The 14,471-nt window shown below is 31.5% G+C and overlaps 1 protein-coding gene across 3 annotated transcripts; it reads left to right on the forward strand.

Moving 5' to 3' along the window:
* The first annotated feature begins 120 nt into the window (after positions 1-120).
* Positions 121-13,714, forward strand: LOC135800344 (uncharacterized). 3 transcript variants are annotated; one of them, XM_065313556.1, is made up of 5 exons: positions 121-280; positions 3,046-3,532; positions 5,666-5,779; positions 9,328-9,403; positions 13,067-13,714. In XM_065313556.1, the coding sequence occupies exons 2-5, from the start codon at positions 3,378-3,380 to the stop codon at positions 13,229-13,231; spliced, it is 510 nt and encodes a 169-aa protein (XP_065169628.1). In that variant the 5' UTR covers positions 121-280; positions 3,046-3,377; the 3' UTR covers positions 13,232-13,714. The 3 variants fall into 3 exon arrangements, with proteins under 3 accessions (XP_065169628.1, XP_065169630.1, XP_065169629.1); XM_065313558.1 differs by having other exon boundaries at positions 13,092-13,714; XM_065313557.1 differs by lacking the exon at positions 5,666-5,779.
* Positions 13,715-14,471: the final 757 nt, after the last annotated feature.

Consider the following 14,471-nt stretch of genomic DNA (forward strand, 5'->3'; position numbering starts at 1 on the left):
TTTTATTTCGATTGCGCTAGATTTGCGCGGTGAATAGGTACCTGCCTTCCAGAGTACGCATTATTCGTAAATTTCGACGTTGTGAGCGCGGGCGGCTTTCGCGCTCGAGAGGCGGCAAGTGCGAGCGTGAGCCGATCGTGTGGGACGGCGCGCGGCGACGCTTGGCGCCGGCGTGCCCCTCTATGTGCGCGGCTTTCGGCGTGCGGTAATTGTAGTATATAAACGGGGCACTGTTTAACGGCAACAGTCCGTCGCGACGCTACTCGTTGAAGTTCAACAGGTGAGTGTATCTGCTACTAGTATCTCACACTTTTACACAACTTTTATTTGCGTTCGAAATCAGAAATTATTTAAAATATTTTGAAAATAAATAATTTTATTTACTATACTTTTATTTTTATTAGTTTACGTTTTATAGTTTGTGAGGTAAGATGTTATTAAAATAAGAAATAATTGTTTAAATTTTTTTAAATCTTAAATTCTGATTCAAAAAGTTTTTCAAAAGAAATTTTAAATTTTTTGCATTTTAAAGAGTAATTTTAAGTAATCGTAATTTTTAATTAATTGATTAAAAATAATTAATTTTTCTATATTTTCACCGATAAAATAATTATTATTTTAATTAAACCTTTCCAAAATTGATTTAATTTAGTACGAAACGCTATAATTAATTCAGATATATAAATAGCAACTGATTGGGTACATTTATCAATTTGTGAAATTAACGTAATCAGATAATAGTGCAAAACAAAAAATGTTAAAAATACTAAACACGTAAAAGATTTATTTAATTAAAATAACACAATAAAATTAATATAAAAAATGTCATAAAATTAGGTAGTACATTTCCAAGAATTTCCATCATAAGAATTTTTCACAACACATTAAACACAGATTAAAATTCAACACACGTATTTGGAAATGTTTTCATGTCGACTTATTTTGAAGAAACACACTCTTGCTCACTGTTCGACATTCGACTCTTTCGAGTCTAATTTTCTTTTATTTCGCCTGCCAGCAATGCGATTTTCCGGAAATAAGTTGAATTATTGTTCCGTTTTACCGCATCTTTCGCAATTTTATACTATTACACATTATTTTACATCAATTTCACACGATAAACGTAAAAATCACACAAAAAATAATAAAAACTATAAACTAGTAGTTATTGTAAAATACAATGTAAAATATCATTGAAGGCTAGACACAGAATTCAATTAAAAGTTTAATTGTCAAATTAAAATCTACAAAACGGCTGCCACATAATTATAGACAAAATCTTGGCGCTTATCGCGGCTGCAATCTTCAAACATGCCTTAATTGTTTGATAATTGTATGATCCCTTAGAAAGGGCTCTGCAGGCATGGACTTTCCACAGGCGTGTGTCCTTTAAACGCTCACGAGCTAAATGCAATTGTAACCTCGCTTAAATTTTAATCCGGCCACTTGACAAATTTTCCGAAGCGACTTCAATTCAATTTCAACTTTAGAATCAATTGACGCACAGTTAGAAATTCAAGATTAACCGATAGTGACAAAACTTTATTATATAACTTGTCTTTATTGATTTGTTAATATATTATTTATCACAGTCGTAACAATAAGCATTTGAGTAAGCATTTAATTGCGTTAAGAGTTATAAATATTTTATTATGATAAAGTACATTATTATGATATAGAACTCAACTCGGCGCGCACATAAACACAACAGAGTTATTAACGCATCGAATATCGTTTATGTTTATTCGGTATTAGGTATTTTATATTGCGCATAATGCTAAACGAATTTTATATCAATTAATCGCTGTATTGCATTGTGATACATTCAAGTACTTTGTATCAAATGAACGATCATGCCGAGGCGGATATTGAATATTTGAGTATAGAGTTGTAATTAATTAACAACTTTGTTAAACGAGAGTTTTATTCGTTGCTTGGAAATGGTGAATTCATTTCGATGGCATGCGATGCAATGTAGTTTGATTTTTTTATATTGGTTTAAAAACGGTGTGATCTATTGTTTGTAACGATTTGGAGAGCTTTGGAGGGCTTTGAATGTTTAGTTCAATGAAAATAAAAGCGCGTTTATGCGTGAGTTTTATTGCGAGCCATTGGGCGGTGAGTTCGGGTCGTTCGGATCGTTCGTTATTGGATTGTTACGATTATTGCCAACTGAGACGAAAATAGCATAAAGATCGCTGGTAATTCATACATCATACTTGTTTGCTGTCATTATTTTCCACACTTATTATTTGTGTTATTGTTTTATTACTAGATTAGGAAAAATATTAAAATGTGAAGGGAATTATTTATTTTTTGGGTGGAATAAAATTAGTAGAAATAGGTTATAAATAATTATTTATTGATTTGATATTTGATTAAAAGACAAGTGGTAAATACATTGTTTCTATGGTAATTTTGTTTTAATTATCTATTTTAGTTTATAGTTTTCGTTGGGTGCGTAATTTATTTTAATTATTTTCAAAAATATTGTTTAAAATGCATTTTAACAGAAAAAGTTGTCAAATTTAATTAAAATTTAATACAAAACACTAAAATTGTAAAATACCTTGTTAAAAATTTAAAAAAGCATGAAATTTCGCCTATTTTTATTGTTTTGAACAGTTTTAATGTTATTTTTAGTAAATTACTTTGTGAGGGTCTGCAGAAACGTTTGCGAAAATTAAACTAGGTTTATTTACGAGTGAATTAATCAAGCTGGAATAAAAAGAAAGACGATCCAAATTGTTTTCTAGTTGTCTAAAATATCATCACTTATTACTTGAGCACTACATCCGTGAAATACTGTAAATTCTTCCCGAAAACTTTTATTTTTTTTATTGGAAACACGATCAAAACTTCTAAAGATTGTTCAGCAAAGAAGCGTGCACTGAAATGTTTGGGGACCGGTTTCAATATTCTTAATTCCAATGGGAATTCTAAAATACCATCGTTGAAGCTATCAAAATCACATTAACGATACTTTTTTGAAATTTTATGAAAAATTTAATAAATACCAATTCTAATTGTATGTTTTTGTTTCAGAGTATTTCGAAAAACAATAAGTATTCCCATAACAAAAATATTGCTCTTTTATCACATAATTGAACGATAAACACGTCATTTTTCGATCATCACCGGCAGGCAATTTACCTGGCTCCCAAGCTCTTCCCACCACAACCAGTCAAACACTCGAGAGACAAAAAACAAGCGAGGAGAAAATAAAATTCAGTAATTTCAGCGTAGAAAAATTGATATAAAAACCCCACACACACTCATCGTCTAAATAAACCAATCGTGCTGCCCACCTTTAAACACCCAACTTCCGGTCGTTGTGTTTTCCGCATTCGCATCACAAACGATCCGAAGCGTCGAACATGAAGTGGTCCGGCTTCTGCCTGCTGGCAACGCTCGCAGTGCTCTGCTTGCTGGATGGTCATAAAACGAGCGCGGCGCCGAGTCCACGCACCGACGACCTGCTGAAGACGCTGCAGGATCTGGAGCAAATTTATTCCTCCATGGCCAGACCGAGGTAACGTGTTTTTCCAGTGTAGTGTAGTTTATGTTTTTCTTGTTTTTGTCATCAGTCATATTATAACAGACATGATATAGACCAAGATCTAATGTCTATGCAATCATTTTTTATGTCTTGAGATGGAAAATCGATTTACATGCAAATTGCTCTTCTTCTTAATGGCTTTTTAGGGTAGTTTATTTTATAAATTGCTTTTACGCACTATTATCTCACGCATTAGCGTCGGGTTTGATTGTTTTCCTCAAGTTTATTGCGCTTTTTTCTACCAGAATTACAAAGATTTTAATTTATCCTCGGTATAATATCATGAAACATCAAATTGAAATTTGCAAGATTAAGTTTGTTGCTTTTTAATTTGAGTGAGTGTTTGCATAATATTGCATGTTTGTTGCATAAATTAATTTAATCACATAAAAGTAGATTGTTGATGGAGGACTATAAAAATATGTCATCATATTACTAACTAAAACAAACGATTAATAAAATTGCTAAAAATACACAGCGAAATGTTTTAAACACAAAAGATTAATTTTTTTGCGAATAAATGTTTATAAAAGCGTGTTAAACCGCAGCAAAAACAAAAACATGTGAACATCGAAAGCTGAAACAACATGGAATTACGACTTTTTGGGCCGGACAATACACAAATACATTTGAATTTTGAGAAAAAAAATCGGATAAATACGTGAATGTTGAGCGTTGGCGATGCAACCGGTTGAATTGATACCAAAACCGATACCAGATAAATGCTAATCCACTTTATATCCGCAAATCCACCGATTTGCATACTGAATGACGAGTGACGACCACACAACCAGTATAAATGATCTCATGTCTCATCTAACTAACATATTGTTTAGTTTTACGCAAATAAACAACTTGGTTAAGCATAAAATATCATTTTTAACATTTTTAAATTAAAATTAATTAATTATTCGTAAATATAGGTTATTTTTTATTAAAACATAAAATTTTAGGTTATGTATAATATTTTTGCATGTATGCAACACACAACACATAAATTTCGCAGTTAAATCAAAGCGTGAGATTTTTTTGAATTATATTTCACTGAATAAATCAAATTAAATATTTCAACGTGTAAAGAATACATTTAGACTCCAATAGAATATCAAATCACCAAAATAAATGCGTTTTTTCATGTATTATAATTAAATATTATACTTTCATGAACACACGCGCTGCGCGCTCACACAAAACATGAATAAAATAAATCAATTAATCAAAAATGTAATATTTACTGTTTTTTGTTGTTTCGCTTTATAAATGTGTAAAAAGTAGTCTAGCTTAATATGTGTATACCTGTCACTAACATAACCTCACAATCAGATGACTACCAAAGCAGAAAAAAACTTGACACGTTTGCTTTGAATAGTTAATTCGTTCGTAGTTCGTAGGACTGATATTGATAGATGTGCAGTAGTTTCGTTTCGTCCTTCTAGCGTTGACCCTCTGATTAACCGAAAACACGTTAGATAGCTAGTCGATTATTCACGTAGCGTAATGTTGATGAAAACTATTAGAACTAGTGAGATTGTGGCCAATCGATACAATCATCTCTGGCACACGTACTTACTTTCCAATTGCGATCACGATTAACCTACCCACACTGTTGGTCACTTATATTGCATTTCACATACTCTTCATTATTACATTGTAAAAATAATTTGATAAAAATTAATTTCATAAATAAAATGACGATGAAAATTAAATGTGTGTGGAATTAATTTGTTTTTTGCTGGTTTTGCTTATATTTTATTTTATATTGGCACAAATTTCACGAATTTAAATTAAATTATTTAATTATACATTTTTTGATGCAATAGATGGCGTTGCTTGAAGTGCAAACGTAAATATTTATAGTTTTCTACTAATTAAATATGTTTTTAGGTTAATTTAGTTGAGATAAATTACAATTTTATTTTGTGCCATTTTTTTTTATTAAGAAAAAAGTAAAATATTTCTGTTTTACTTTGAAATTTTGTAAATTTTTTGCTATTTTTCATGCAATTCCATACACATGCAATTTTTTAAACCAAATGAATAAATTTTTGTATCATAATTTGGAATGCAATATTGTCCAAAAACTAACGCGGTAATGGTGGCAGGTAGTGTGAGAAGCGGGTCCGTAATTGAGCCCGAAATGAGCAAGAAGGTGCAGCGAGCCATGAAGATGATCGAAATGCAACGCCTGGAGCGGTTGTACGCGCATCGGGCGCGCCCCAGGTGAGGATCCTATTTGTGCAAGTTCTTACTGCCTTATCCAACAATGACTTTATCAATTTCTAAGTACATAATCTATAATTATCTTATTTGCAATCAATCACAGCTGACACTACACCAATTAAAATTATTCCTATGTTCGGTATTAATACCGCAACTCATAACATAAGATATAAACAAAATAAATAACATAATTTTACAGAGTAACATCTAAAAATAAAACTAATCTAAAATTAGAAATAAAAAATAAAAGTCCTTTGCAGTTTACAGTTTGTAGTCATAATATTGCATAATGTAATATAGTTTATGCAAATGTGCATTATGGTGACATTAGGATCATCCATGTTGTTGTGCAGCGCTGCAAAATGCAAGTTTACAGTCAGTGGCTCATCCGTGCTCGTGTTTTGATGAATCGAGCCGCACGCCGTCCTGAACTTATTTTACGCTTCACGTCGTTTGCGCAACGTATATTTGCCTCGATGTTTTCGAATATTTTACACGTTGTTGCCAATGAACGAATGCCACGGAAAGATGGCAAATGCTTTCAAAATTGGTATTGACATTCTGAATATTCACAGTGGAGGTGAAATACGCGAGTGCATAACTAGGAAAAGGAAATTCACGTTTATATTTAGTCACATGGAATAGAAATAAGAAAATTTAAGAGGAAGTCTATTAGGAAATATTTCACAACGATATACATTTATAGTTTACTCATGACTTATGAATATAAATATAAGTTTTTTATTAACACTGACGTCACTATCTAGTAGTCAAGTGTATTTATGTATCTAAAATATAAAAACGAATCGCAAAATTTGTTGGTCAGCGCATAACTCATCAACGCCTAGACCAATTTGGCCAATTCTTTTTTTTTAATGTTTGTTAAAGTCCAAGGTATGTTTTTACGGCGAGAAAAATTCGAATAATTGCCGGGAAAGCCCTAAAGACAGCCCTTTTCTATAGAACAAAAGTTGGCATTGAGATTCAATCATAGTTATACTTAAATAGTTGAATCCCAGATGGCGCGCTGAAGTGCATTATTAGCAATTCTTTATTTAATTAATTTCTTTAAAATTAAATTGCGAATCTTATTGATAGAATTGACGGATACTATGTCTGGAACAAGAGAGTAAAAACGAATTCCATTTTTATTATACACTAACCGGGCGTAGTCGCTGCCAACAGCGACTTTTTAATATTTTTTAAATAAAAATTGGTTTTCACAAAATGCGTCCAATGAACATCAATTTTTTGTTTTTTAAGTCATCATTGACGTCACAAGCAACTATTACCTATAAAAATGCATTTTTATTGCCAAGAAATCAACAAATTCTATTAAAATTGAACATTATCGTAAAATAAACATAAATATTCATAATGAACGTAATATTTTTATTATCGATGAACGACAATGTGAACAATCTCATTAATTAGAAATAACGCATAAACATTTCAGTTTATTGCCGTAGGCGCACAGACAACATTCATCACGCGTCGAGGTTTATTAAAAATGCGCCGCAAATTTACATAAATTAGTGTTTTATTTATGCACGTACAAAAGTCATTCGAACCGTGCAAATTGCATCTAATAAATTGCACAATTATAACAAAAATAACATTATTTATCGCCTACGGAGCATCATTGTTTTTTGAACTTTTGAACGTCTGCAAACGTATTTTTATAATATAAAAATGAATCGAAAAATCTGTTGGTAAGCGCATAACTCAACAACGCCTAGACCAATGTGGCTAATTCTTTTTTTAAATGTTCATTAAAGTCCAAGGATTGTTTTTACTGCGAGAAAAATTCGAATAATTGCCAGAAAAACCTTAAAAACAGCCCTTTTTTATATGATAAAAGTTGGCATTGAGATTCAATCATAGTTATAGTGAAATAGTTGAATCCGAGATGGCGCGCTGAAGTGTATTATTAGCAATTATTTATATAATTAATTTCTTTAAAATAAATTTGCGAAACTTATTGATTGAATTGACTCATGCTATGTTTAGAACCAGAAAGTAAAAACGAATTACATTTTTACTAAACACTACCGGAACGAACTCGCAAGGCAAAAGCTAGTGAGGATACTAAAAGTTAGGTTAGATATAATGCGTCACAAAGGCCATATTCATTTGAAACATAAATTTTATTCATTGCTTTTTAACGAAATGATTTAGTTGCGTTGCAGAACAGGAGAATAAACCTCGACATATGATCGGTGTTCATCTGTGCATACATAGTTGTTAGCACCCAGCGCACACTATAAAGTTAATTGTTAATGACGCTAATTAATCATTTGTAATTAACGCGCCGACTGCAAGCACACGTAACGAACTATACCTGGATAATTAGCAGTCAACGCTAAGTTTATCAATCTTTTTATAACATTTGCAATGTAACAGTTGCCCTTTGATGTTTGATGTTGGTTCTCGTCTTACACAGAAACGAACCACAATGTTTGGAAATTCAAATAGAATTGAAGCTTTGAAGGTAGCTATAAACTCATATATAGAATTTTAGTTACTCACAAACGTTTATTTTGACTTGGAAAGCAAAAAAAGTTTTTTTTTGACCTATTTTTAGTTTTATAATATGAAACTAGCGCCATCTTCCAGATTAAATAAGCAACATTAATTATTAATCTTTATATTTTTAACTGACTTCTGTGCAGCTATTGCAGGAAATAAAGAAGTCAAAGTTATTAAAATGTTAATGCGTAGGAAATGAGAACAGTCTTTCATTTTGGTAGCAAACCGCTGAAATCTAATTTCGCGCCCACATCTAAATTATTCATTTCATGTTTTTGCAATGTTTTGATAACTATAATGTCACGCAAGAGCAAAGCAATTAGCCTTACACACAACTTTTTGAATAAACCATTTCATATCCACGCACCGGCTAAAAATTGCATAATACACATGAAGAATAACAAAATTTCATATTTTCACTACATAATAACCTAATATGTGGTATTTAAATACTGTCTTTATTTTTGTATTTTTTTTTTCCGCGTAGAGTGCAGACAGAAATAAACGAAATAAACGTTTGATACCTCGTCTGCTGTCAGTTAATTACATCAGGCGTATTTGCCCAGCGTTGAGCTTTGCAGCTGATTACTTGTTGATTCCCGCGGTTCGTGTTATCAGTTAAATTGGATTTTATCCCATTTCATTTGTTCACCGCGACTCTGCACGTTTGACGTAGGACGGGCTGCATAACAAAAAAAAAGTCACACACATATTCACATTATCAAAGTAATATTTAAATTTCAATCCGTGCGATAAACTGAAACCCGATAATATTTAATATTAAATATATAATGTTAATGAGAGTTCAAATCAGAATATGGTACGGTTAATTATCTGCTATATAAATATTTATATTAAAATTGATTTAAATAAACGTGTATAACTGGTTGCATCTTTCAATATCAGCACTCAATCATTTTATAACCAATAAAATATAAAATTAAATTTATTCTGCACTTGAAATATTTAAAAAAATAATTTGATTTGAAATTGTTTCACATGCTGTCGTTTGTTTACAGATTCGGAAAGCGTGACCGATTGATTAATAACAATGGCATATATCGCAGTGCGGAGTCAGATTATGCGGACGATCAGGTGAGTAATATGAAATTTCATTAGTTTTGTTATCATCACAATGTAAACACCCAACGAATTAATTTGATTTCGACGTAAAAACGCAGAAAAAGTGTAAAAACATTAAATTATAAGAAAGTTACGTTGTATCGTGAGTTCTACAGTGATAACAACGTTGATAAACGCGTTTCGAGAATCCATCCATCAATTATTTTCGTTGAACTTGTTAATTATTCAGTACATTCAGCATTGACAAGATTTAGTGAGTAATTCATTGATTTAAAATGACATTTACAGGTTTAGAGGTTAAACATTACAATTGATACTTATACAACCAGTCATACATATTATATATAGTTTCACCTATGTTCAGTATTTATACGTCAACTCAATCAATTAAAATAAACGTTTTTTTAAATGATTTTTTATTGCTGGCTTTCATCTTGATTGCAATAATTTGTTTTTCATTGTATCAATGCGCATGCATCGCGTAATTAAATTAAATTCATATTAAACGTGGATGCGGAGTAATGAAATTAATAAGAAAGCGCATTAGCAATGGAAAACGAGACGGCGCGAGGCGGTCGGTCGTGAAAGTGCTCCTATTTGTTTTTTGCGCTCTTATTCGATTCGGCGTTTTTATTATCAGCGCTGCGCGCCGCATTCCGATGCGCGCGCGCGCAGCTCATTTGCATCATTTGCATTCCCGTTACAATGATGAATGCAGGTTGCTTAACTTGCTCGCGTTTGGCAGGCGTGATGAATCCTCGCTGCACGTCGCTCTCGCTGGATAGCAACATTTATTTGCAGTTAATGCTATTAAGAAATGTGCATTGATTTCCTTTCGTTTCGTTTTGCAGCTCGATTTTCTCTTTGCCCCAAATGATTTTTTATCAAATCAGATTGATTTTCGTAAATAGAAATTAAGGTTAAAATTTATCAGCAAATTAGTTTTTGTCCGCGAATTCATCCTGGTAGTGTTTAATAAAAATGTAATTCGTTTTTACTCTCTTATTCTAGTCATAGTATGTGTCAATGCTATCAATAAGATTCGTAATTTTATTTTAAAGATATTAATTATATAATGAATTCCTAATAATGCACTTCAGCGCGCCATCTCGTGTTCAACTATTTAACTATAACTATGATTGAATCTCAATACCAACTTTTATCCTATAGAAATGGGCTGTCTTTAGGGTTTTCCCGGCAATTATTCAAATTTTTCTCGCCGTAAAAACCATCCTTGGACTTTAACGAACAGTTTAAAAAAAGAAATAGCAAAATTGGTTTATGCGTTGTTGAGTTATGCGCTTACCAACAGATTTTGCGATTCATTTTTATATTACTTTTAGTTTTTCAAAAATATCAATGATTGAGTTACGGTATAAATACCGAACAGATGTGAATTACCTATATAAACAAAAAATTAACAAATGACGTCAATTGACGTTATGTTTATTGATGAACATGCGCAGTCTTAACTTGTTATGCAGTAGGTACCTATAAACAAGCCAATAAATAAAGATAAAATGTAGTGGAATATATTAATTAACCACTTTTTTAAATTTAATTTAGTGCTTTTTAAATTGATACTCTTTCAACTATGATTTATGGAAATGACGCAAATAAAATATGTTTTAATTTCAAAAAATTCTCAGAAATCAAAAAACTCGTGCACTAAACTTAAAGTTTAAACATTTTAGAATTTTGCTGCCGTTTTTAGCAAAAATTTCGTTAAATATAATGACAAGTCAAACAGTTAAAATAATTTAAAAATAAAACAATTAATAGAAAACTGAATTCTACTCTATTATTAACCGGAATTGAAAAAGAAATTAATTCCAATCATAATAATGACAGTCGCGTGTGTGGTATATTGCAATTAACACTGAAATTACATAAAAATTCAAAGTTATCACTAACCAGACTCAATTTGTAAGTATTTACGCCTTAAATTACGAAAATGTTTCTTTCCGCTACATTTACTAGCGGAAAACGTTAATGTCTACGCACTAAACTTCCGAAATCAGTTTTCCACAGATTAATCTAACCTACTTTGAGATCTCTCGAATTATACTCGAAGGAAATTCTATTTAAACCTACCATCTACCAAATACGAATGTAAAATCAAAATTACCGTAAATTCCATCTGCGGAAACTTACTGGTTGTAGGTTATTTGTGTTTTAAGCGCAGGATATTGATAAATCCTGCCACTCCACGGGATTTACGTAAGGGATTTAAAACGAGGAGAACTCGAATAACCACACTCAACGCACAAAAGTTTGACTTGACGCACACGGAGTAAAAATACAACATGCGTTTAACGTTCAAGGTTTAAGGTTTAAGGTTATGTTATGTTCGTATTGCAAAGGAGAAATAGGACCGCAGTCGAATGTCGAATGTCCGCAAACTTTATAATTGTTTTAGGTTTCGAATGTGTGTACATTGCGAATGTGTGTACTTAGGATATCGCTTACTTAAGCGTAGTGTGCGTTCAATTGTTTAACTACACTGAATTATGAATTAAAAACTGATTGTGGGAGTTGAGTTCAATTTGCACTGGATTGTTTTTTGAAAAATTCTTTGAAATAATATCTTATAATATATAAATGAATCGTAAAATCTGTTGGAAAGCGGATAACTCAACAATGCTTACACCAATTTGGCCAATTTTTCTTTTAAAATGTTCGTTTAAGTCCAAGGATGGTTTTTACTGCGAGAAAATTTTGAATAATTGCCGAGAAAACCCTAAAGACAGGGCTTTTCTGTAGGATAAAAGTTGGCATTGAGATTCAATCATAGTTATAGTTAAATAGTTGAATCCGAGATGGCGCGCTGAAGTGCATTATTAGCAATTATTTATATATGTAATTCCTTTAAAATAAAATTGCGAATCTTATTGATAGAATTGACACATACTATGTCTAGAACAAGAGAGTATAAACGAATTACATTTTTATTAAACACTACCGGGACGAAATCGTGGGCAAAACCTAGTATTTTATAAAATTTATTTGTTTAGATGGCAAAAAATATAATTTTTTAAATTTTTTTAGCGTTTTTGACGTTTTTTAAACTTCGAAACAAAATTTAATCAAAAATTTTACTTTAGTTGATCGTGGCGGTCATCCAATGACTTTATGTGACGTCTTTGTTGAGTTGTTTGCTCTGATTGGTGTTTTACATATCTTTGCGATAAAATACGTATCAAATGTGTTGCTATGACATTACGCGTTGTTAATTTACAGTTTTAAATGGCTTTTGTTTTATGAATACTAAAATACTAAGAAAAAAGTGCGTAAGCATGCAAAATAGACATGTTTTTACAGCTTAATTGATTTCTCTACATTCAGACGCGCAAATGGGTTTTCCGACAAGTGACAAATGTACCAAACAACATTTCATGTCCCACTAATGGACATAAAATCCAAACCTGCGCAAATTGGCAATTATGTATATTAGTATATCATTTGCTGAACATTTCTATATAGAAAACAATTATGTACGTCAATGTATAATTAGTTAACAAAGTTTTTTTCGTATTTCGCTGTTCTGTGTATGCAATTTGCATCATTTCCGCCTTGTGCGTCATTCCATTGTTCAGTTATTTTAGGTTAAGTACTAAATATTTAAATGAGTTGTGTATTAACCGTGTGGGTTTTTTATTTGTTGCATATTTGTAGTCAAACGATGATGGGCATGTTCCAGTTGCCGATGGGATGGGTAGCGACGCGGAGATGAGATCTGTCAGCGAACGAATCCGAGAGAGGGATGATGCATCCCCGTCGACAATGCGACACAGGCAACTGCAAAAGTTACCGCTCCTATACCATTACCAATTAAATTAAATTAAATTGAATTCATTACGTATTGAATCAGCAAAAAGTACCAGCAAATATTTAAACATCATTTTCCTCCCATTTATCGATATAAATCAAATTTATTTTCTTTAAAAAAATCAATGATAACAAATATATAGATTAAAAATATATATAAAAATAGATGGCTTAGTCGGCAACATATTTTCAAGCTTTTACTTTAGATAATTCTAAGATTTACTAATTCTCGTGCATAAGTAGACAATCACACCAATTACCAACTGTTTTTATTGTTAATTTTTATATTCTTATCCTAGTCAACTTGTTGGTCACATTTTTTGCTTTTTTTTGTTTATATTGAGTTGCAGTTTTTGAAAAAATAGAAAAATGTAAAAGTAATTATCCACAATGACATTGTAGTTACTTGGTGTGATAAATGTTTCGAAAACATCCTTTATCTCTGTATCTGTAACCTAGAACAACTTCATAGTTAAAATAAAATGCTTACATTGATCTATCAGCATATATTTATTCACATTTAATCATTTTTTTGATGTTTTCAAATCCTTAACATAAATTCTGTCAAAAAGTGTTGCTGGGAAAGAGATACTAGCGCATCTAGTGATGAATAATAACACTACGTATTCCTATATACAAATTACAGGTTCCTATTCGTACGCAACATAACCTTTCACTTTAAAGCACGTTTTGATAATTATTTAATTTAACCTAATAAAAAAGTACTTTTAGGCTTAAATTACTGTTTAAATAGCAATGGAATTTTTCATCGTGCGAAAGTCTTGTGCGCGTTATCGATTTTCGAGTTTAGAAGCAGTTAGCGGTTTTCTTTTCTGTCTTTGTACTAATTTAAACGTAATGAAAAACGTGACGGTAATTAATCTCCAGCTAATTTGTATTTAACTTCTCGCGGCGAGGGGCAAGGACAAAACGCACTTTATTATCGTTTGCATCTTCTGCCTCGACGCCCTCGTCAACTGTTTTCTTCGCGTATTAAAATTCATTTCAACAAACTGTTTTTTTTTTCATTATACTCGCACAATTGGTAAACAATCATTTGTAATATAAAACTACGCAAAGATATACTTTTTTCTTTATTAAATTAATGATGCTTTCAATCGGTTACGAAGGAGATTATCAAGCAAAAAGTAAGTAAATTTACATTTTGAAACTTATTAAAGTATAATAAAGTAAAAAGTGGGTGAATTAAAATGTTTTTAAGGGTTTTTATTTAGAAATTTTCAAAAAGTTC

Source organism: Atheta coriaria, unplaced genomic scaffold (assembly GCF_025399875.1).
Source record: "Atheta coriaria isolate IRGN ID8LTWV9N9 unplaced genomic scaffold, Caltech_Dcor_3.1 hic_scaffold_10_pilon, whole genome shotgun sequence".
Taxonomy (NCBI): domain Eukaryota; kingdom Metazoa; phylum Arthropoda; class Insecta; order Coleoptera; family Staphylinidae; genus Dalotia; species Dalotia coriaria.

What these genes read in the sequence shown, in the direction of transcription:
- LOC135800344 (XM_065313556.1), top strand. Translation starts at nt 3,378, where the DNA reads ATGAAGTGGTCCGGCTTCTGCCTGCTGGCAACGCTCGCAGTGCTCTGC. An exon ending in TCCTCCATGGCCAGACCGAG is followed by an intron (nt 3,533 to 5,665) that starts GTAACGTGTTTT and finishes GGTGGCAGGTAG; the next exon opens with TGTGAGAAGCGGGTCCGTAA. An exon ending in CAGATTATGCGGACGATCAG is followed by an intron (nt 9,404 to 13,066) that starts GTGAGTAATATG and finishes GCATATTTGTAG; the next exon opens with TCAAACGATGATGGGCATGT.